The sequence below is a fragment of the Otolemur garnettii genome, unplaced genomic scaffold, assembly GCF_000181295.1.
Source record: "Otolemur garnettii isolate 467f Iridium unplaced genomic scaffold, OtoGar3 scaffold00009, whole genome shotgun sequence".
Lineage (NCBI taxonomy): Eukaryota > Metazoa > Chordata > Mammalia > Primates > Galagidae > Otolemur > Otolemur garnettii.
Window position 1 is genome coordinate 7,988,433 of NW_003852404.1, and position 22,116 is coordinate 8,010,548.

Below are 22,116 nucleotides of genomic sequence, written 5' to 3' on the forward strand. Positions count from 1 at the left end.
CAGGCACAGTGGCTCACAACTGTAATCCTAGCATTCTGGGAGGCTGTTCAAGACCAGCTTGAGCAAGGGTGAGATCTTGTCTCTTTAAAAAACTAACCAGGGGTACATGTGAAATTTACTAATTGTAGAATATAAATGTCTTAACACAATAACTAAGAAAATGCCATGAAGGTTATGTTAACCAGTTTGATGAAAATATCTCAAATTATATATAAAACCAGCACATTGGCTCGGTGCCTGTGGCTCAAGTGGCTAAGGCGCCAGCCACATACACCTGAGCTGGTGGTTTCAAATCCAGCCAGGGCCCGCCAAACAACAATGATGGTTGCAACAAAAAAATAGCCGTGTGTTGTGGTAGGCACCTGTAGTCCCAGCTACTTGGGAGGCAGAGGCAGGAGAATCGCTTGAGCCCAGGTGTTAGAGGTTGCTGTGAGCTGTGATGTTACAGCACTCTACCCAGGGCGACAGCTTGAGGCTCTGTCTCAAAAATAAATAAGTAAATAAATAAATAAAACCAGCACATTGTACCCCATGATTGCATTAACATACACAGCTATGATTTAATAAAAATAAATAAATAAATAAACAGCCAGGCGTTGGGGCAGATGCTTATAGTCCCAGCTACTCAGGAGGCTGAGGCAAGGGGAATTCTCAAACCCAGAGTTTGAGGTTGCTGTGAGCTAAGACGCCACAGCACTCTACTCAGGGTACAGAATGAGACTCTGTCTCTAAATAAATAAATTGTGAAAACCAGCCTTTCCCTTCCCCAGGGAAAGGAGTAATTGCCCTCATTTCACAGATGGGAAAGCAGCTTTGGAGCAAAGTGGCAGCTGGCACATGTAGGGGCTGGGACCCATGAACTCTCAGAGTCTCTGTGCCCTGATTCTCTGGGGCCAGAAGCTGCTCTGGTCCCATCTGGTCACATGAGAACCTCAAAGCCTGTTTCCATTCTAGTGCCACTTCCAGCCCCCAATGCTCTAGTGAGGATAGCAGGAGTGGAGAGGAGGGAGGGGATCTCTAGATCTGGTGCTGACTCTCCATGTGACCTGGAGCAAAAAATAGCATCTCATCTGGCAAATGGGGTGATATCTGTCCTGCTGTGAAGACCAGCTGGAGACTAGTATGACATTGAGGAGGGGGCAAGGATGTGCCCAAGGTCACAAGTGGTGCCCAGGAGAGTGGAGACAGGCTATATGTCAGCCTCTACCACTGCCAAGATCAACTATGGTGGCATGTCTTTTTGGAGGGAGACTATCGCCCCATCAGGCAGCCCAAGGCCGGTGCTGCCCACCTAATCTTTCGACCCCGGATCCAGGGCAGATATGGCAACTTCTTGATGATGATGGTGCCGTCATAGAAGGAGGGCTGACAGCTCTGGGCAATGGCATTGGCTGCCAGCACTGCCATCAGCACAGGCAGTCCGTGCACAATTTGTCCAGTCAGCTCAAAGACCAGCAGTGCCGTGGAGATGGTGTGGGTCACCGCCCCTGAGAAGGCTGCAGCCCCTGTAGGATAGAACCGGCAGCGAGGCTCAGGTGGCCAGCCTCACTCCGGGGTCAATGCCGCATGGCTATGGCCAGAGGCCATCCCCTGGGCTTTGTGGGAAGCATCCCAATAGCTGGGCTTGGTGACAGGAGAGGGGAAAAAGAGGGGGGCTGGGCATAATATAGGATCCAATACAGCCATGGGGGGGCTCACAGGGTGGCCCAGTGACCACTCCAGAGCTACCAGTTGATCCCCCAAGTCCAGCTCAGCCCCATGATATTTGTCCATCAGTGGGCACCCAACCCACTCACCTGCCAGGGCGTATGCTCCAGGCACAATAGGATTAATGACTCCTCCAGCCACAAGACCCTCAGGGAAGGCAACAGAGAGGGCCTCCCCCAACAGGCGCCCAACGGCAGCTCCTGATCAGAGACTTAGAGTGAGGGGCTGACCTGGGCCCCTCCATGCCTGGGGACCATCAGCTGGACCACCCCGAGGAGGGAGAGGGTTGAACCAAGAGCCACGGCCATGCCCAGCAGCCCCAAGCCTCTCAGAGCCTCAGGACTCCAGACTCACCCCAGATAAATATGGGCAAGAAGTATCCGGCGGGAATGGGGATCGTGGTGGCCAAAACCAGCATCCAGAACTATGGGTGGTGGGAGCCCAGGGGGCAGAAGTGAGTGGTGACCAGGCAAGGCATGGACAAGAGGGGCAGGACAGGGGACAGAGGCGTTTCTAGAGGGAAAGAGGGTGCCAAGGCACATGCCCATTGCCAGAGTCTGGCATTAAGGAAGGGACGTCACCCTGATAAAGTGCCCACTGTGTGCTGAGCACGGAGCCAGGAGCTCTCCTTCCTTCTCTTTGTGGTGGAAATAGTCATTATTACCCCATTTGAAAGGTGAGGAAACCCAGGCTCAGAGAGCTCAAGCAACTTGCCTGGGACCACACAGCAGGTAAGGGGCAGATCCAGGAGGTGAGGCTATAGTTTCATACTATGTGCTATGGGGAGACAGTTCCCATCCGGACCAAAGCTGGCCTTACTCCCTGCTCATCCTCTGGTCCCCAGGTGCCCACCTTCATAACCAGGAAAAAGGCGAGGGTCCCAAAGATGGTGAACTGTGGGTGGTACCATTCGACCCACAGGTTCTGGGGGTTGAGCTCCTTGGGCCAGGGTGGGGAGGAGTTCCTGGTCATCAGTGCCCAGGAAGTGTTGTCAAACAGCGAGCGCAGATGTTCACCCATGGATAGCTGGGGCAGGGGTAGGTTGGAATCAGCAGGAGGGCGCTGAGCCTCAGGTTCCTAGCTGCCCCTCACTGCCTGACCTCACCTCAAATCTTACTCTGCTACCTCCCGGCTTGGGGCTCTGCCCTCCCTGAGCTGTGATTTCCTCATCTATAAAAGAAGCCCAGGCATCTCCCTTACGGGGTGTTGTAGAGATAAGTGAGATAATGCACAAAAGGGGGGCTCCCCTCTCCTGTCACCCCCTACTCAGTGCCCCTTACCCGAGAAGCTAAGAAGCGGCCCACTCCGGGCGGGTAGGTGATGGAGGCAAGGATCACGGCCGCCAGGGCGGAGTACAGAGGCTTGCTGTTGAAAGGGAAAAGCCCAGTGTTGGCCCTCCTCTTCCCCCACCCCATGGTGGGGAACTGGGCCTCGCCTGGGCAGGAGCAGGTCCCTCACCTTGGGTGTTGACACCAAGGCAAGAATTGGAGGCAGGAAGGGCAGGAGAGGGACATGGGCTCCAGGGCCTGGAACGTGGGAGTCAGCCCCACACTGCTGGGTGTCACTAGTGCCGGGCATGGGGGGAAAGCTTGGGGCAGGGGCAGGTTGGAGGGCATCAGGCTGGGGTGGGGTCATGTATCTAGGGGCAAAAGGAGGTCTGCCCAATGCCAGGGTCAGGGGGCAGACAAAGTTCGGAGAGGAGGTGGGCTGCTTAGGTGGGTGGGGCTCAGTGAAGTGATGTGATCTCAAGGCAGGGTGGGTCTTCAGTGAGAGGCTTGGCAGCCTGGTAAGGTGGGAGGGGCAGTGACTGTGGGGTGCTAGAGAGGAGGGCTAGCAATGAGGGCTGGGGGCTCCAGATGTAGGCTATGGGCTATGGGGTGGTTTGGGGGCTCAGTGGAAGAATGGGGCTCAGGCAGGGGTGTATAACATTGGGAGTCCAGAGGGGCTCCCTGAGAAGTCCCCAGCCCTGGCCCAGAGCTCACCTGGTGGCCAGCAGTTTGGAGAAGAAGCGATTGGTCTTGAGGAAGCCCAGGTAGGTTCTCTGGCAGAAGAGGTAAGCACAGCTCAGGATGCCACAGATGGCCCTGGGTGAGTGGAGTTGGTGAGTCCTGAGCCCGACCCCAGTGCCAGGGCAGTAGTCCAAGCCTGGGGGAGGCCCTGACTCACCCCAGTGCCACAAAAAAGAAAATCTCTGGCAGGTCGTAGGGAATGTCCACTGGGAAATCAGTCTTAAAGAGGCAGGTGATGGTCTCTGGGAAAGGAGGGAAGAGGGGAGCAGAGATGGGACCCCTACCCCATAGACCAAGGCCCAGATTAACAAGCAGGGGAGGAAGTGGGGCCAGGTCTGGGTATTTAAGGCCCTCCACACCCCCTGCCCTCAGGTCTCCTCACCCCATCTTCATGCCCAGTATAGGTCAGCTCCTTCCCATGCTTCTTGAAGGTGGTGGAAAGGGGAGGTGGCAGCAGAGGGGAGGCGAAAGGGGCAGGGGAAAGGAAGGGGAGGCAAGGAGAGAAAAGGGGAAACACCAGGGGTGGGGCAGCCCCATGGGGCTCACCTTCCTCGCTGTTGAAGACTGACAGGAGCCTGAATGTGAAAGCCCCACAGGTGGCAGCGAAGAAGCCCCTCCAGTAATCCCAGACAGAGAAGTGGGAAGACATGACCTCGATGCTGAACAGGACGCCTGGGGCAACACTGAGCTCAGGCACCTGCTCCACCATTCCTGGCTGCAGGGCCCCCAGTGTTCCCTCCTTCTTGACCCTCTGTCCTGAAGCCCCACAGCCTGCACAGACAGGAGTGGAGAGCCCGAGCCCAGGTGGGGAGGTGCAAATGGAGGGCTGTGAAGGAGAGCCTCAGGGTACAGGGGTGTATGAGAGAGGGTCTCACCACTGAAGGGTGCTGCGAAGACTGTGCTCACGCCTACTGCCGCCCCTGCCACCAGCATTTCATTTTGCTTGCTCTTGTTCTGGGGGGATAGGAGTCCCGGGCTCAGAGTCAGCCCTCTGAGCTGTGCTTACCTCTTCTGTCCCTTCCTGCTTCCCGTTCCTCCATGGGAGCCCTCCCAGAGCCCCTTACCCCAGACTCCCCGATGGTCGCGGTGCGCACACGGCCCAGGTAGGCAGCAATCATCACAGCCAGGTGCACGAAGGGGCCCTGCAGAGGTGACGTGTGGGCACAGGGCACAGGGACACCCCCAGGGGCCCCTCGTGAGGGTACCAGAGACAGCATGGCTTCCTCTCCACCTCCATCTCCCCAACCTCCAGGGATGTCCTGAGTTGGCTTTTGTCACACTCTGGGGACTTGGCTTTTATCTTTCCCCAAGTCTGAGCTCTCTGAAGGCAGGGACTGGCTTGGGTCTCCTCCAAGCCTGTTTTGGTGGGCAAGGGGAGCCCAAGAGGGAAAGAGGGGGAGGGGGCCGGTTGGGATTGGAGGGGGTGCCCTCACGCCTGCCCGTACCACTTTGCCCAGGAAGATGGTGCTGCCAGCGGCCAGGGTGCAGCAGAGGCCCACCACCTTGGCCCCGAAGTTCTTGATATCCAGGTAGTCTTCCAAGACTATACCTGACAAGATGACCTTCAGCTCTGGGATCCCAGAACCTTGGCAGGGGCAGGTAGAAACAAAATGGAGACAGTCTCTGGATTAAAACTCTTAACACTCTACCCCCTACCCTGCACAGTATTTTCATGCTATGATCTGATAGATCAGCGGTTCTCAACCTGTGGGTCACGACCCCTAAGACCATCAGAAAACACATCCTGCATATCTGATATTTACATTATGATTCATAATAGTATCAAAATTACAGTTATGAAGTAGCAACGAAAATAATTTTACGGTTAGGGGTCACCACAACATGAGAAACTGTATTAAAGGGTCATGGCATTAGGAAGGTTGAGAACCACTGTGCTAGATCCTCCAAAACCCTCTGATGCTGGGATTCTGATGAGGAAACTGAGCTGTCTGTGTTCATCGAGCTGGGCCTGGCAGACAGCTCCGGCGGGGTGGGAGAACCCTGAATAAAGTCTCAGGCACCACTGGACACAGTCCTGGAGCTCCCAGGTGCTGGCCTGGGGCTGGAGGCAGAGCTGAGAAGACTGGGGGACTGGGCCCCCTCTGCTCATCCCTCCCCCTGCGGTGGAACCTTCCCGAGTCCTTCTCCCCTGGCCTGGCCCAGAGGGGTCCCTTGGAAATCAGGCAGATAAATAGTCCACACCTGGCCTTTCTGCTGTGGGACTTGGACAAGTGACATGACTCTTGTTTTTCTTTATTTTTCTCTCTCTCTCTTTTTTTTTTTTAGACAAAGACTCACGTTATCACCCTCAGTAGAGTACCGTGGTGTCACAGCTCATAGCAATCTCCAACTTTTTGGCTTAAGTGATTCCCTTGCCTCACCCTCCCAAGTAGCTGGGATATTGGTGCCCACCATAACGGCTGGCTATTTTTTGTTGCAGTTGTCACTGCTGTTTTAGCTGGCTGGGGCCGGGTTCAAACCCACCAGCCTCGGTGTATGTGGTCAGTGACCTACCCACTGAGCTACAGGTGCTGCCCTCTTCTCTTTCTTTTGTTTTTGTTTCTTTTCACTGCGCTACCCTGTGTAAAGTACTGTGCCATCCTAGCTCACAGCAACCTCAAACTCCTGGGCTCAAGAGATCCTCTTGCCTCAGCCTTCTGTGTAGCTAGGACTACAGGCACCTGCCATAATGCCTGGCTATTTATAGTAGAGACAGGTCTCAATCTTGTTCAGGCTGGTATCAAACTCCTGAACTCAAGCAATCCACCTGTCTCAGCCTCCCAGAGTGCTAGGATTATAGGTGTGAACCACTGCACCTGGCTCCTTTTTCTTTTCTTTTTTTTAGAGATGAGGTCTTGAAGTACCAGTCCTCTCGCAGGCTGGTCTTGAACTCCTAGCCTCAAGTGATCCTGCTGCCTTGGACTCCCAAAACACTCATATTCCAGGTGTGAGCTACCTCACTCAGCCTTGACATGACTCTTCTGAGCCTGCTTCTCCAGCTATGAAATGGGGCTGGCTGCCTCCCGTCTTCCCCCATCAGAAGCACCACAGGGTATAGAAAGGTTTTAGCCAGTGGGGACTGGCGTGACAACTGTGGACTCACCTCCAGAGAAGGGTGTGATGCTCTGGGAAAAGCCCGAGGAGAAGGAGACGAGGGCCACAGGGTACACGGTCCAGGAGAGATACCGGAGCAGGTGGCTGTCCCCGATCTCCCGGTATAGCCAATTATGTGCTGTGGACAGCCAGGTTTCAGGGAGCCATCCAGAGATTCTGAAGCCCTCAGAGCCAGACACTAGGAAATGGAGGCTCAGAGAAGGGAGGCCCAGGGCCATCCACTGAGTGGCAGACCCTCCAGAAGAGGCAGGATCACAACCCTAGGTCCACACCCCAATTTTGCCACTTCCTAGCTGAGTGACCTTGGGCAAGCAGCTCAAGCTCTCTGAGCCTCTGTTTTCTCATCTGTCAAATGGGCGAGTGATAAAATCTCCTTTTCAGGGTGGCTAAAGGAGACCTACTGAGAACTAAAAGAGACAGGGTGTGGACCATCGGAGAGCATGATAGGTCCTCCTTACGGCAGCTACGAGTCTCCCGAAAAAGCGTCTTAGTCTTTCCTGTGTCACACTCTCCTCCAGGGAGGCCTCAGGGTGGAGATAGGGAAAGCTCTATGTTTGGGGGTCTAGTCAAGTGCCCCCCCACTCCACTCCATGGTAACTGAGCTGAGAGCAAGGAGGGAGGGAATGGAAAGGAATGGGGTGGCATGAAGAGGGGCAGGGAGCTCAGAGGAGGAAGTGCTCTTGGGAAAATTCTGGCCTTTCTCCCTGTACAGATGAGGAGACTGAGGCCCAGAGAGGGGCAGGAGCCTGCCCAGGGTCACACAGCAAGTCAGGAGGCAAGCCAGGGCCAGAGCCCTCCCCAATGCCTGCTGCACCTGGAGGTCCATCTGGCATCCCCAAGAGTATGCCTGAAGTCCCCTGGTCCAGAGCTGGGCATTCGTGCCAGGGTTACCTTGGACCACACGCTCGACGATGAAGTTCATGGCATAGCTGATCAGGGCCATGAGCACCCCCAGGGTCATCAGGAAGTACCAGTCCTCACCCACACTGAATAGCTTCTGCTTCAGCCACTCGAGGCCACCTGGGATGGGAGCATTGGGGCCACAGTTCAGGCCGGGGCAAGGAGGGCTGGGATGTGGTGGGGCTGGGGCCAGGTGGAGGAGTCTAGGGCAGTCTAGAGTGGGCTCTGCCTCACATGAGGGGCTGAGCGGGATTAGTGGCAGTGACGGTGGTAGTGCAGGGGTGCTAGGCCTGCTGCCCCTACTACAAGGCCTTCTGCCTTTCCACCCCTGCCCATATTTGGGGGCTTACAGTAGACAATCAGGGATCGGGGCTTGTGGGGGAGGCTGGCAGCTACAGCTTTCACCAGCGTCTCAGCAGCGTCCTCAGCTCAGAGAGCATAAGGGCTTAGCCTGGCTCCTGTGTGTTCCCAGGGCCTGTAGTGCTAACTCTCCTAGGAGCCCCCAGCAATGCCCCAGCCTCTTCCTGCCGGCCTAGCCTGGGAACTGGCCCTCCTGGCTGTGGGCATCAGCTCCTGGGGCTGCACTAAGTCTCCTTCTGGGGTCCTTGCCTTCTCTGCCCCTTAGCTAAGGGGACAGTCAGGTCTCAAAGTCAACAATGCACATGAGGCTCCAAGGAAAGGTCCACAGTCACCCCAGCCACTTACTGGGGCCCCAGCTGTCCTGGTGGCTGACCCTCAGGGCCTCTCACTGGCACAGGCAGGTGAGGGTAGAGCCCTGGGTAGCGGGTGGGGGCAGTGTCCAGGCCTTGGGCTATATCTCTCCAAAGGCAAAGTGCAGACCCATGGCCCATCTCACCCACAGACAGAAGGACAGACAGAACCTTTCCCTCCCTGACACCCCAAAAACTTGGCAGCCATGTCTGAGGACAAATGAAAGGAAGAAGTGGGGGCTGTGGGACCTGGGCAGGGGGAATGTCCTGGGGAGGTCTTCCATGGGGAGAGAAGGGAACCAGGCTCTCACCTCGGATGCCCCGGCGGATGCGGGGACAGGGGCCCCACAGCTCCTGCAGAGTCACGGGGTTCCCCGAGGAGCCTTCACGAAGGCCCACCAGCTCCTCCATCAGGTCCCTAGGTGGGGGGCAGACAGAGGGATGGGCCCTGTCCCTCATCCCCCAATATTCTCCCAAACAAAAAGGAAAGGCAGTGTCTTCCTCTGCATATGTGTGAGGTTATCAGGAGGACATGTAAGACTGGGTGTGCCTTCATCCCTGGGGTCTGTCACCAAGGGTGTACGCCTGTGTATGTCAAGGTGTGGGGAGAAGTGGCATGGGGGTTTCCAGGTGTCCCTTTCCCTGTGTCCAGCTGCAGGTTGGGTACAGGAAGGATCGCATGCCTTTCTGAGGCCACTGCTCCCGCCCTTCTGGGATGCTGGCTATTCCCACTGCTCAGAACAGTCTCTTTGCCCAGGGCTGTCACTCTCATTGCAGGATCCCCATAGATGACTCTGCCTCCCTGGGCCTGAGCACCCTCGCCCTACAGCTCAGGCCTGAGAGGCAGGAAAAACCCCAGGCCCAGAAGGAGGCCCCCTTTCCCTTGAGTGAAGTGCTGGTTCTTGCCCTCCCCACCTCTCCCCTGCTGACCCTGACGCTGGAAGGCCCGTGCCCCCAGCTCTGCACCCAGCAGCTCCTTACCGAAGGCCCGTGCCCCCAGCTCTGCACCCAGCAGCTCCTTACCGGTGGGTCTGCCCTGCTGTCCCGGCGGCTGGCCCTCCTCTAACAGAGCCTCCTTGGCCTCTAGCGCCTCAGCACCTGCTGACCCTGACGCTGGAAGGCCCGTGCCCCCAGCTCTGCACCCAGCAGCTCCTTACGGAAGGCCCGTGCCCCCAGCTCTGCACCCAGCAGCTCCTTACCGAAGGCCCGTGCCCCCAGCTCTGCACCCAGCAGCTCCTCACCTGTGGGTCTGCCCTGCTGTCCCGGCGGCTGGCCCTCCTCTAACAGAGCCTCCTTGGCCTCTAGCGCCTCAGCACCTGGACAGGTGTGTGCTCCACCAATCAACGCCCCGCCCACCCCCCTGCCCTGGTCTGGGGTTTACTGTGGCCATTAGGAATGTCCTTGACAAACCAGCCAGAACTGCCCAGGCCACAGCAGTGCAGGACAGAGCTGCCAAGAGGGAGGGGGAGCAGGGCTTCCCCCGCCTGCCACAGCTGGCAGAGGGGTGCCAATGGCTCCTGGGCGAGGGGCCTGGGATGGGGAGCTCGTCCACACAGCAGGACAGTGAGGGACCATCTCCTGGGGCTGAAGCTCAGAGAGCGGGGTTCTCAGAGTAGGACACTGAGGGGCTTGAAAAAGCAGAGAAGGGAGAAGGAGGAGGCTGGACAGAGTAGGAGGAAGCACCTGGGCACAGGTGAGGGGGGGCTGCTGGGACTGCACCTCTCCGCCCATGTGCCAGGCACAACACCAGCCCTCCCTAAAATTACCGTGAGTGCTCACAGAAACCCAGTGAGGTGGACTGAGTTATCCCATTTTAAAGAAATGACAGGATCGGTGCCCGTAGCTCGGTGGTTAGGGCACTAGCCACATGCACTGAGGGTGGAGGGTTTGAACCCGGCCAGGGCCTGCTCAACAACAATGACAGCTACAACAAAACACAGCTGCACATTGGGCGGCGCCTATGGCTTAGTGGGTGGGGTGCCGGCCCCATATACCAAGGGTGGCTAGTTCGAACCCAGCCTCGGTCAAACTGCAACAAAAAATTAGCAGGGTGTTGTGGCAGGTGCCTGTAGTCCCAGCTACTCGGGAGACTGAGGCAAGAGAATCGCCTAAGCCCAAGAGTTTGAGGTTGCTGTGAGCTGTGATGACACGATAGTGTACCAAGGGCAACAAAGTGAGGCTCTGTCTCTTTAAAAAAAACAATAGCCCGGGATTGTGGTGGACACCTGTTGTCCCAGCTACTTGGGAGGCTGAGGCAAGAGAATCACTTAAGCCCAAGAGTTTGAGGTTGCTGTGAGCTGTGACATCACAGCACTTGGCACTCTACTGAGGGTGACATAGTGAGAAAAACAAAGGAAAGAAAGGAAAGAAGAAACGACATCTCAGTGAGATGAGGCTGCTTGTCCAAGATCCCAGAGGGCCGTGCTGTACTCCATGGTCCTGCCTTGATGGCCCGTGATCTTGTCCAGCTGGGGAGGTCAGCAAGCTGGAGCAAGGCCATGGCCTATAGCAGGAGGCCTCTGAGGCCTGGAGAAGGACTAGACTTGATTATTGTGTCCAGACTCTCCGGTCTCAGAAATTCAACTCGATTCTCAAACCACAGCGTCCAAGGAGCAGCAGCTCTGGCAGGGGGCTTCTCTGTAAATGCCCCAGTCTTTGTCCCAGTCCAACAGAGGGCATCGGCATGGTATACAGGGACATAGCAAGGAAACAAGCACAGGTTTTGTGTCAGCCACATGCCAGGAGCTTTGCAGCTACAATTCCTTTCCTCCTCCCCTAACTCTGTGAGTTGGGGATAGCATCACCACTTTGTAGATGATGCAAGAGGATCAGAGAAGTGCAGTTACTCACCATAGTCACACAGCAGAGGCTGAACTCAGACCTAGACTGTGCGTCTCTTCTTCCACCAGAAGCTCCTCTAGCTCCTGAGGAGGGCAATGGTTTGGGCACAAAGTAGCTTTGTGTCCAGCGACATTTTTGGAAGATTTGGGCAAGAGACCTGGGCTGGGCACCCATAGCTCAGTGATTAGGGCACCAGCTGATGGGTTCAAACTCAGCCCTGGCCTGCTAAACAAACAAACAAAAAATAGCTGGACATTGGGGCACTCAAAGAGTAGGGTGCTGGCCCCATATACCAGAGGTGGTGGGTTCAAACCTGGCCCTGGCCAAAAAAAATCGCTGGGTGTTGTGGTGGGCACCTGTAGTCGCAGCTACTAGAAGCAAGAGAATTGCTTGAGCCCAAGAGTTTAAAGTTTCTATGAGCTATGACACCACAGCACTCTACCAAGGGCGACATAGTAAGACTCTCCAAGCCATGTCAATTTAAAATGGGAGCAGGTATGTGGGTGTGGTGGGCAGTAGGATTGGAGTTTACTGGTCTGTGCGGACCTGGGGCCACCTTTCCTTGGCCACCCTGACCTGTTGACTGTGCACAGTAACAGGATAACTGTCTGCCCTGTGTACACCCCAAACACCAGTCTCAGTCTCTGGTCTCTGAGAGCTGCCGGCTTTAGTCCCACCCTCCCTATGCTCCTTGGCCCATAAGCACCAGAATATGGACAAAAGGACAGCAAAGGGCACAGTGCCCAGGCAAGTCTCTTCCAAAGCCACCTCCCCCATGTGCCAGCCCCCAATTTCACCCCACGTCAAGCACCGGGCGGCAGTGGGGGTGGCTTAGTAGGGGGACAGCAGGTTTGAAGCCCGAGCAGCTCTGCCACCACTAACTCCCTCACCACCTGGACCCTCCGCTTCCTCTTCCGTCCAGGACCAGGGCCTGTCTCTACTCCATTCATCACTGAGTCCTTCAGAGCCTAGGACAGTGGCCAGCACAGAGCAGGTGTTCGGTAAGTATCTGCTGGGTGATGGGTGGTTTCCGGACACTGGCCTGTGAGCTGCCTCTGTGGGGGAACCGATGGGAACAGATTACAGGCCGCTTCCCCAGACCCTAAATCAGAGTCTTGGGGTGCAGAGGGAAGCGTCTATGTTTGTTACAAAGCTCCCCTGCGTGACTGGGATTCAAGGGATCGAATCCCCTTTGAAGCCCCTTGTGTCCCTGTTTTGCACAGGGAAAGACATGCCTAGAGACAGGGGAATGGCCTCAGTGACTTTTCAAGGTCCCTCCAGTAAAGCTGGAGGACGCAGTCTTTGTGTGGGTGATGCCTCAGGAATGGGGGGAAGGAGGAGGAGGAATGGTGGGCGGAGGTGGGTAATGGGATCTGACACCCAGGAGCAGTGACTCAGGCCCTGAGCACCATGACAGTGTGTCTGCATTTAGCCACTGGCTCCTATTTCCCTGGCAAGCGGCAGGCTTCTGGGCCCCCCACCCTGCCCCCACCCTTGCTCCAGCTCACCTTAGTGTTGGTGACTTCCCAGTTAGCCCTAGAACCCCCTCTGCCAGGATGGGGGACACAGACCCAGACCCAGCAGGAATCTCCAGCAGAGGTGACAGACCCTCTTGTCCCAGCACCAGCCTGGTCCCTAGATGTCCCCTGTACCCTGCCCAGCCTCCACTTCACATAGAACCAGCACCACTAATACCCCTATAGGCAGAGACCCCCTGAAGATGAAGCTCTAGACTGACTTCTGTGGGGGCCACATACAAGAGAAACAGTCCCCACTTCCCCAGTCTAATGCAGAGACAGGTGAACCTCTGTCCCAGGGAAGCTGCCAGTAGGGTAGGGGAGAGGGGACACAGCAGAGAGTCACAGAACACAGAAGGCCATGCTGCCCTACTAGGGGCTGGGGGTGGGCAAGGATAGCCAGTGCTGTGGGCCTCTGGGGTGGGGGCTGTGTGAGTGGGAGCAATCAGAGAGGCTTCCCCGGGGGAGGGAACTGGCACTGGTCCAGGCAGAAAGAGCAGGAGCTACAGGACAGTGGAAGTCCCACATTGCAACCTGGGCAGGGTAGGGGACCTGCTGCCTTCCAGAAAGGTCTTCCCCTAGCATCTGCTATGGTCCAGCACAATGTTATTCCTGGCCCTGCAGACCAGGGAGTGTCCGAGGGGGGCTTCTCATGTCCTTCCAGGCGTTCTGTCTCCACAAGTCATCCTGGCCTCTGGGAAGGTTTGGATCTAACACATCTGGGTTCGAATCCCAGCTCTGCTGCTTACACAAGGGCCAGACCCCCTTCTTCAAGGCTCCACTTCCCTGTCTATAAAATGGGAATGACGTTGGCTCCTTCCCAGCTGTGTGGGGGATCAAAAGGGGCCATGCTGCATAGCTCACAGCCAGGAGCCTGTGCACAGAAGGCATTGCAGTAGTCAGGGCTGGAATCATTGTCTTCTGGGGTCCTCCTCCTCTAACTGGAGTCCCGTCTGCTGGGGGCGAGGCATCTCCTCTGAGGAGGTCAAGCAGACAGGTGCTGGGAACATAACCTAGATCTTTGCAGACAGTTACTATCTCCCTCCCCCTGCCTGATTCTGGGCCCAACCCCCAGCTTTCTCCTCTTGGGACCCTTAAATGTTCTGAGAATCAGTGGGGAAGCATCACCAAGGAATCCGGGTCCCCTCGGGAGTTGGCAGGGGGACAGATGCACATTCTCACCCCCCTCCAGAGCCGTCTCATCCATTCCTTAGAGATGGGCTGTAAACATTCTCTGCCCCAAGGGAAGGAGCCCCTGGCTTCACATGGCAGTGGGGGAGGTGAGAAGGGGGCTCCACCTCCCCCTGTCTTCAAGGAGGCACAGACCTTAGAGAACCTGAGGGGCAGGCACAGTCCATAGAAAGCCCCCAGGCCCATGAGACAGACAGAAGACACGAGGAACACCAAACCCACAGGTCGTGGGGCCAGCTTGGGAGTCGGATTGGGCGGCAAGGGAACGGAATCCAGCCCTCTGCTCTGTGGCGTGGAGGCCCCTGGGGCTGCAGTGATCGGCCTGGAATGCCAGGCCCTGAGCTCAGCCCTCCCGGCCTGCATGCGTGCTGTGTGTGTCGGGCTGTCAGCAGGGCCGGCTCACCGGAGAAGATTTCCAGCCCCCTCTGGGCCACGGAGAGGCCTAAATTTAGCTAGTAGACAAGGGGCTGGCCTTGAGCCCAGGGAGAGACGGGCCTTATAAAGGGCCGGCAGTCGGGGCCCGGCATGCTCCCCCAGAGGCCTGTGCCCACACCCCTCTCCTGTTCAGCCCCTGCCCGCCTGGACAGGGCCGGCGCCTGCCCGCGGATGAGCCACAGGACTTCCTCCACCTTCAGAGCGGAGAGAAGTTTCCATTCCTCCTCCTCCTCCTCTTCTTCCTCCTCGTCCTCCGCCTCCCGAGCCCTCCCGACCCAGGACCCACCCATGGAGAAGTCCTTGAGCATGTTTTCAGAGGATTTTGGCAGCTTCATGCGGCCCCACTCAGAGCCTCTGACCTTCCCAGGCAAGTTCTAGGGGCTCAATGGGAGGGGAGATGTCCAGGTAGGGGACATCTACTCCAGGGCGCCACCAAGCGCACTGTGGCTGCTGATCTGCCAGGAACAGGTGCTGCATAGCTCACAGCTGCATCTGGTGGCCAAGACAGATGTGGCCACAGGGACAGATGTACCCATGAAAACAGGCGGTCCTCTAAGGAACAGATGTGACCCCAGGGACTCACATGGCTCCAATGGCCTGGCCCTAGCTGGAGCCCTGGAGGTCTGGATGGGGTTGGCGGGTGAGGCAGCCCCCAGCCTCCAGGCCGGTGTGGCATTCCTATAGACTGCCAGGTACACACACAGCCCACACCTGTGTTGGGTCGGGCCCCATCCCCACTGAGGAAAGGTAGGTTGCAAGAGTGAGGAGGGGCTTAGGAGCCAAGGAGGAGGGAAGGCCAGGAGGAGCCACCCCCTTGCCCCAGGAGAAGGAGCCAGAAACTCAGGTTCTAGATACCAGCACTGCCCCATGCCCCACTGACAGCAGCCCTCCCCACAGCCCGCCCTGCAGGGCCTGGCAATATCAAGACCCTGGGAGACGCCTATGAGTTTGTGGTGGATGTGAGAGACTTCTCACCTGAAGACATCATCGTTACCACCTCCAACAACCAAATAGAGGTGCGGGCTGAGAAGGTGAGCCTGGCCCTGCTCCACCCCTGGATCCCCAAATCCGCCCTGTACTTTCTGCCTAGTCCACCTCCTGCCTGTGTCCCCCACTCCCACCTCCCATCCTGGGCCCCCAGACCCTGGCCAGTGTCCCTTCCCCACCCAAACTCCCCTGGGGCAAACCACAGGCCTTGCCCCCTGTAGGTCACAGGCCAGAGGACTCCACTGCCTATCTCTGCCCCAAGGTACCCAGGGCAGCCGAGGGAGCCTCTAGGGAACGCAAGAGGGCTCGAGGGATGTGAGCAGAGAAGGACCTGAGGGGGCGGTCTGAGGGTGTAGATGCCCAGAGGGAGATGGTGATGGCATCAAGAGGACAGCTCTTTTGGCAGCCTGTGGGGGGATGTGGGTAGGAGAGGGACTCACCTGGTCAGCATCAGGGAGTCTCCCCCCAGGACATCCCTCTAGCCCTCTCCCATTTCCAAGCCTGAATTAGGCCCCTGTAGTTTAAGGTCATGTTCCCTCCACCCATGGGTTTCAGGGTCACTGGGTCCCTAGGGTCTCTGAGTCTGAGCTCCCAGGAGTCACTGTGGCCACCACTCCAGAGAAGGTATGACCAGCCCTGAGCGGGGGTGCTGCTCCAGGCAGGCAAAAGCTGTAGCTCCCCAGGAGAGAAGAGGCTCTGCCCGAGGCTCTTCCTGAGCCTCCACGGACCAGCTTCAGCCTGAGCACGAGAGGGCAGACTCCTGGGCCTCTCTGCCAGGGGTGCCAAGGGCTGTGGGCACCAGGACCAGTGGGCAGCACGTGCCAGGCCTGCCATCCCCGACAGTGACTCAGCGGCTCCAAAGGCCTCTGGACACTATGTGCTAGCTGTGTTGTGGGGGAGGGGCTGGTGGGTGGACACCAATGTGTCTGGGTATCCAGAGGGCATGGCTTTCCCCTGTGTCATCTTCTCCTGCCTTGCTCGGGAGCCCCAGTGCCACTGCCAGGGAGCGTCCTCCCTCCCTGAGTCCCACTCTTCATCTAGCCCCTTGCCTGACCCGGTGCCCCTGTCCTGTTGGGCACAGTCTGTGGCCTGTGGCCATCACCACCCTGGGCAGGCCCTCCGCATCCAAAAGCAGAGTCCCTTAGCGTGTGAGGCCCAGCCAAGAGAGAGTGGGCTCTGGCTTATTATAAGCAGGGTGGGATGGGAAGCAGCTTGCCCTGACCTGTCACCCCTTCTCCAGCTGGCAGCTGATGGCACAGTCATGAACACCTTTGCTCACAAGTGCCAGCTGCCAGAGGATGTGGACCCAACATCAGTGACCTCGGCTCTGCGGGAAGACGGCAGTCTCACCATCCGGGCGCGACGTCACCCACACACAGAGCATGTCCAGCAGACCTTCAGGACAGAGATCAAAATCTGAGGACCTCCCCTTCGCCTGCCCTCCTCCATGCCCCTCTGGCTGCCAGAAAATTCTACTTAACCCCTTCCCACATCTTTCAGGTGTTCCAGCCCTTATGCCCCCCTCCCAGGCCCCAGGTGGGTCAGCCCCCAAACTAGGGCCCTCCACTCTGCCCAGGGTAGGCCAAGGACCCCCTGGCCTCACCTGTAGTGCCCCAATTTCAGATATGATTTTTCTCACTGAATCCAGAATAGAGAGTTCAGGTCTGGGAAGGGAGATCCCCAAGAACCCATGTGGGGGGAGGGGGGGACAAGCAGGGCATCAGGGAAAATGATCTGCAGGACAGACAGACAAACAAGTCCTTTGATCTCTGTAGTCTCTGCAAGGCAGTGGCAGGGGGAACCAGGGACCTGGGACCCCCTTGGCCAAGGGGAGCAAGAGAGGCAGAGGAAGGTCACAGGCAGAGAGGTGCCTAGCTAAGTGGAACTGCCCAAGGGCTCAGGAAGGCCAGGAGACAGCCATGACAGTAACTCCCCTTCCGCCAGTCTCCAAGCCCCAAACCAGTTGGCAGGCTGCCTGCCCGCCCTGTGACCCCAGCCAGCCGGCCAGGGTTGGCCACACCGAATCAGTGTATAAATGGGGTTTTTCCAATACAGCCTGTTCATGAGAAACCGTGTGAAACTCCTGCTGTGTGTTACCTGCTGGTGCCTCCAGGGCAGGACAAGGATGAGGCTGGTCCTGCTCCACCACCCACCTACAGGCTGGGGCTCCTGGGGCTGCTTCCACTGCGGACAGGCTCACCCAACAGAGGTGGGAGTGAGAGTATGGATGGGGCTCTGGGTCTTCAAGGTTGGACCCCAGCTTCTTGCAACCTTCTTCTCTGGGCATCACCTCCCTGTCCTTTTGAATCTACGGGCTTAGCGTGTATATAACACACACACACACAGCATTACCATTGGTTGAGGCCAAATACACACATCCTAAAATCAAATTTACAATCTCCATTTTCTTTCTTTCTTCTTCTTCTTTTTTTTTTTCTTGGCCAGGGCTGGGTGTAAACCCGCCACCTCCGGCATATGGGTCTAGCGCCCCACTCCTTTGAGCCACAGGTGATGCCCTACAATCTCCATTTTCATCAATGAGGAAACTAAGTCATGGAGTGCCTGATTTTGTCATTGAAGGTTGGATGTCAACATTTGTCAACCCAGATGTCAACAGCTGTTCTCAACCCCCTGCTGCTGGGCGGAGGACTCTCTCCCCTCACTCTCTGCTTCTCTAGGGCTGTGCACCCTGCCCTGCAGCTTCCTACAGGGGATGGGGAAAATCCTTTCAAAAGCCCCTAAGCCCATCCCCTCCTGGTCCCCAACCCAGAGCAGGGACCTCTCACAAGCCTCAACCCTGAAGACCACCTGCTGTCCCCATTGACCAGCTCAGCCTTCCAGTACAGAAGGAGTGAGGGGAAGGGGTGGTTCACAGTAGACTGGGTCCCCCTGCAAGTGGCAGGGCCAGCCTCCGCCCTCTGCGCTGTAGGATGACCTCTCACTCCTGCCGCTGTAGGGCCCTTGGGGAGAGGGACCTTGGGACAGCCTCAGCACTGGGATCTGGACACACAATAAAGGACCCTCTCACAGACTTCTGGAGGTCACCTGCCTGCAGTTCTCAAACTCGGGAGAGGGCTAGAGTCAGCAAACTCACCTTCTTTGAGATCTGGGGGAGGGGTGATAGTTCAAGTTAAAGCTTAAGACTTTACGGAAAATGTGGGTGTCCTTGGGCTCTTTGGTGAGCTCCCCAGGCCCACATGAGCAGGAACCCCAAGATGATTTCTGTGTAGCCCCTGAAGCACACTCTCTTCCAGCTGCCTGCCCCTTCCTTCCCCTTTTATTCATTCTTTCATCCAAGAAAGACACAGCGTCCTTCCACTATGTGCCTGGCACTGTGCCAAGCACTGCAGGGACCCAAAGGTGCGCCAGGTCGTCTGCCCTCTTGAAGCCCATCTTGATGCGGACTCTGAGGCCCAGAGAGGCTGCCTGACTGGCTCAGGGTCACACAGGACTGGGGGAGAACCACTGGGAAACTGGGTGCGCGCGTGGGAAGGGGAGGTAAGGTCTGCGACTGTGCTGGCTGGTTCAGGGAGCCTAGGAGGCTCTCTGGTGAGACCTCCACCCCGCCCTGCCCCCCCCAAGAGCGCTCCCCAGGGCGGCTTCGGCTGGCTGCTGTCAGGAGGAGGGGGGCGGCCAAGAGGGGGTGCGGTATTTCCAGCTTCGGTGACTCACTGATTCCACTGGGCTATTTGCAGCCCCGACATTCATCAGCGCAAGGTTGGGGGGAAGGGACTAGCTTCGTGTCCCGCGCCCCTGACCGGGGCAGGCTCATGTTGGCGCCCCTAGCCCAGCGAGACCCTTACCTGGCCAGCCTGCCCACGGAGCTGGGCCGTGGGCAGACGGGGCTGGGAAGGAGCAGCTTCCCGGTGTGGCTGACCACCCCCATATCCAGTAGCCTCCTCCCCGGCTGCCAGTTTGAGGGGAATGAGGGTTGCTGGAATCAGAGCACACTGGGTCTGAGAGAGTCCAAGGTGACCCGGCAGGAGGGGAGGGCGGGAGGTGGGGACCGCCGCTGGTCTTTCATTGGCTCCGCCCCCCCGGGGGCAGGGGCAGACAGAGGCTCTTTGTCTCCCAGAGTCCACAGCCCTCTTCTCCCCGCTAAATATAGGCCTGGCTACCAGCCCTCGTCCCGCCCTCACCCGGGAAAAGTAATTATAGCAGCTCCATTCATGAGCGCCTAGCGTGTGCCAGGTGCACGCGCATCCCCACGCGATAGTCCCGCAAGGTAGGAGCTGTTACTGTCATTGTACCGGGAAGGACATGGAGGTTCAGAGCAGTCAAGCAGCTGGCCCAAGGTCATCCAGCTTGGCAGTGGCACAGTTGGGATATGAATCCTTGCTGTGGCTGTGGAAGGACTTCTAGTGGGTTAGCACCGCTCGGTTCCCACCCCTGCAGCCCCCACAGGGAAAGGAGACTCCCACATCTGAGAGCTTTTGGGGATGGGCCTGGGCAAGAGACAGAAATTGAAAAGATGCAGATCCTGCAGATTACAGATTTCTGGAAACTTTGGAGATCATACCACCAGACTAAGTAAAAACTTCCAGAATGCTAATAAAATACTGATGTGTTGGCTGGGTGCAGTGGCTCATGCCTGTAATCCCAGCACTCTGGGAGACCGAGGCAGGTGGACTGCTGGAGCTCACAAGTTCGAGACCAACCTGAGCAAAAGCAAGACCCCCCATCTCTACTAAAAATAGAGAAACCTAGGCAAGAGGATCGCTGGAGCCCAAAAGTTGGAGGTTGCTGCTACCACTCCACGGCACTGTACCCAAGACAACAGCTTGACACTCTGTCTCAAACAAAACAAAACACTGATGTGTTCATGAATTGTTAACCCATCATCAAGCAGAACAAAATTAACCACAGGGACCAAACGGATGGAGGACTGAAATGATTTTTGTGACTTTTTGTTTGAAACATTGCTGATTCTTTTTGTATTTTGTTTTCTAAAACTGAGAAAACTATTTTTCTTTGGAGCTATTTGTGGTTAATAGCAATGGGGTAAAAGATACCTTTGTGAGCAAAATGGAAAATCTCCCTTTCTCTCTACCTCAGTGGTTCTCAACCTTCCTAATGCCACGGCCCTTTAATACAGTTCCTATGGGTTGAGAACCTCTGCTCTACCAGATTACCTCAAAATTTGGAAACTCTTTGTATTTTCATTTTAATGGCAATATAATTATTTGCATACGTTCAATAACAATCTGTTTCCTGGCTGGGCATGGTGGCTCACACCTGTAATCCCAGCACTCTGGGAGGCCAAGGCAGATGGATTGCTTGAGCTCATGAGTTCGAGATCAGCCTGAGCAACAGCAAGACCCCGTCTCTACTAAAAATAGAAAAAACTGAGGCAGGAGGATCTCTTGAGACAAGCGTTGGAGATTGCTGTGAGCTATGATGCCACGGCACTCTACCCAGGGTGACAGCTTAAGGCTCTGTCTCAAAAAAAAAATCTGTTTTCTGTTGTGACAGGACACATATGCTCAGGACCTACTGGGTACATTGGTTATTTTACTGATGCTTTGATGTGAATGACATCTTTTCAGATAGGACCAGACAGCTTTGAGGAACTAATGTTGACTTTACCAAAACTGTCAAAAGCCCCTTGATAAGACCGGCCTGATACCTTGTCTATAAGCTTCCTGGTCTTGCAGTAAGACAAAAATGTGACAAGCCTGGAAACCGCAAGATATTTTTGGACCTCAAGAAGAGAGAATTCTCCTAATCCCTGCAGGTATTGCAGGCAGTGTCTAAAAGCAAATCCTTGAGTTAGCTTTCTAGCCTCAAGGCTTCGAAAAGTCTAATCTGAAATTCCTTAGGAAAGTTACAGCAAAGCCAACAGAGAAGAGCCTATGTGACCAATCAGCATTCCTGTTGCACTTTATGCAAATAATCAGGCCAAGCATCCTACTAAAACGTATTTTGCAAACAAAGTGGTCCTAGTAAGATTTATCTTTGATAGAATTGGAGAATTAGAGAGAGAAAAATTGTGTTTCAGGGGAAAACCATAGCGTGCCTGTTATCAGATTCCAGCCAGTGCTTGACTGTTGTTTTTGAGCTTTTCATTATTTTCCTACAATTTGGACTAAATCCTGAATTATTTCCGCCATACAAATTCTCTGTTGATTATAATCATGTGCATTATATTTCTACTATATATCTCTTTTAGTTCTGAGAAAACTAAACTCATGGCATTCCGAAGACTAGAGATGATTCAGCAAGCAACGGCAGTTATATAAATCCAGGGCTTGACTGAGGTCTCATTTTTGCCACCTTGTAACACCGTCTCAATCTCTCAATCGGTTGCTCTCGTGCCCTTAAAATTCCTCACTGAGAGGCGGGGCCTGTGGCTCAAAGGAGTAGGGCATCAGCCCCATATGCTGGAGATGGCGAGTTCAAACCCAGCCCTGGCCAAAAACTGCAAAAAAAAAAATTCCTCACTGAGACATATCTCCCCCTCTTCCCCACACGGGACTGAGCCTGTCCCAGCACCAAGGGGTGGAGGACATATTCTAACCCAGTGTTTTTCAACTTTTTATATCATGGCACACTTGAACCTATAGTTAAACTTCCACAACACACTTAAATTATGTTGATCAAAAACAAAAAGAAGCAAGAGGCTCGGTGCCTGTGGCTTAAGGGCTAAGGCACCAGCCACATACACCTAAGGTGGCGGGTTCGTATCCCCAGCCCGGGCCCGCCAAA

The 22,116-nt window shown here is 56.0% G+C and overlaps 2 protein-coding genes across 7 annotated transcripts in view; one reads left to right on the forward strand and one right to left on the reverse strand.

Annotated features, from left to right (window-relative positions):
• LOC100942563 (chloride channel protein ClC-Ka) overlaps positions 1-9,891 on the reverse strand; it is a 14,097-nt gene extending 4,206 nt beyond the window's left edge. Inside the window, exons 1-15 of one of the 2 annotated variants that reach the window (XM_003783876.2) lie at positions 9,682-9,891; positions 8,752-8,858; positions 7,722-7,850; positions 6,820-6,948; positions 5,162-5,301; positions 4,781-4,858; positions 4,592-4,670; positions 4,263-4,388; positions 3,874-3,958; positions 3,690-3,791; positions 2,988-3,072; positions 2,560-2,733; positions 2,062-2,131; positions 1,797-1,907; positions 1,292-1,505 (exon numbers count right to left, since the gene is read on the reverse strand). In XM_003783876.2, coding sequence (XP_003783924.1) covers positions 1,292-1,505; positions 1,797-1,907; positions 2,062-2,131; positions 2,560-2,733; positions 2,988-3,072; positions 3,690-3,791; positions 3,874-3,958; positions 4,263-4,388; positions 4,592-4,670; positions 4,781-4,858; positions 5,162-5,301; positions 6,820-6,948; positions 7,722-7,850; positions 8,752-8,851 — 1,622 coding nt within the window. In that variant the 5' untranslated portion in view covers positions 8,852-8,858; positions 9,682-9,891. The remainder of the gene's footprint in view (positions 1-1,291; positions 1,506-1,796; positions 1,908-2,061; positions 2,132-2,559; positions 2,734-2,987; positions 3,073-3,689; positions 3,792-3,873; positions 3,959-4,262; positions 4,389-4,591; positions 4,671-4,780; positions 4,859-5,161; positions 5,302-6,819; positions 6,949-7,721; positions 7,851-8,751; positions 8,859-9,681) is intronic. The other variant, XM_012801530.1, reaches the window with a different exon arrangement.
• Positions 9,892-14,580: 4,689 nt separating this feature from the next.
• HSPB7 (heat shock protein family B (small) member 7) lies at positions 14,581-16,831 on the forward strand. Of its 5 annotated transcripts, none has more exons than XM_012801532.1 (3): positions 14,581-14,791; positions 15,322-15,455; positions 16,652-16,831. In XM_012801532.1, exons 1-3 carry the CDS (start codon positions 14,596-14,598, stop codon positions 16,829-16,831), a joined length of 510 nt encoding a protein of 169 aa, XP_012656986.1. In that variant the 5' UTR covers positions 14,581-14,595. The 5 variants fall into 5 exon arrangements, with proteins under 5 accessions (XP_012656986.1, XP_023365508.1, XP_023365509.1 ...); XM_023509740.1 differs by having other exon boundaries at positions 14,596-14,791; positions 15,307-15,455; XM_023509741.1 differs by having other exon boundaries at positions 14,596-14,791; positions 15,310-15,455.
• Positions 16,832-22,116: the final 5,285 nt, after the last annotated feature.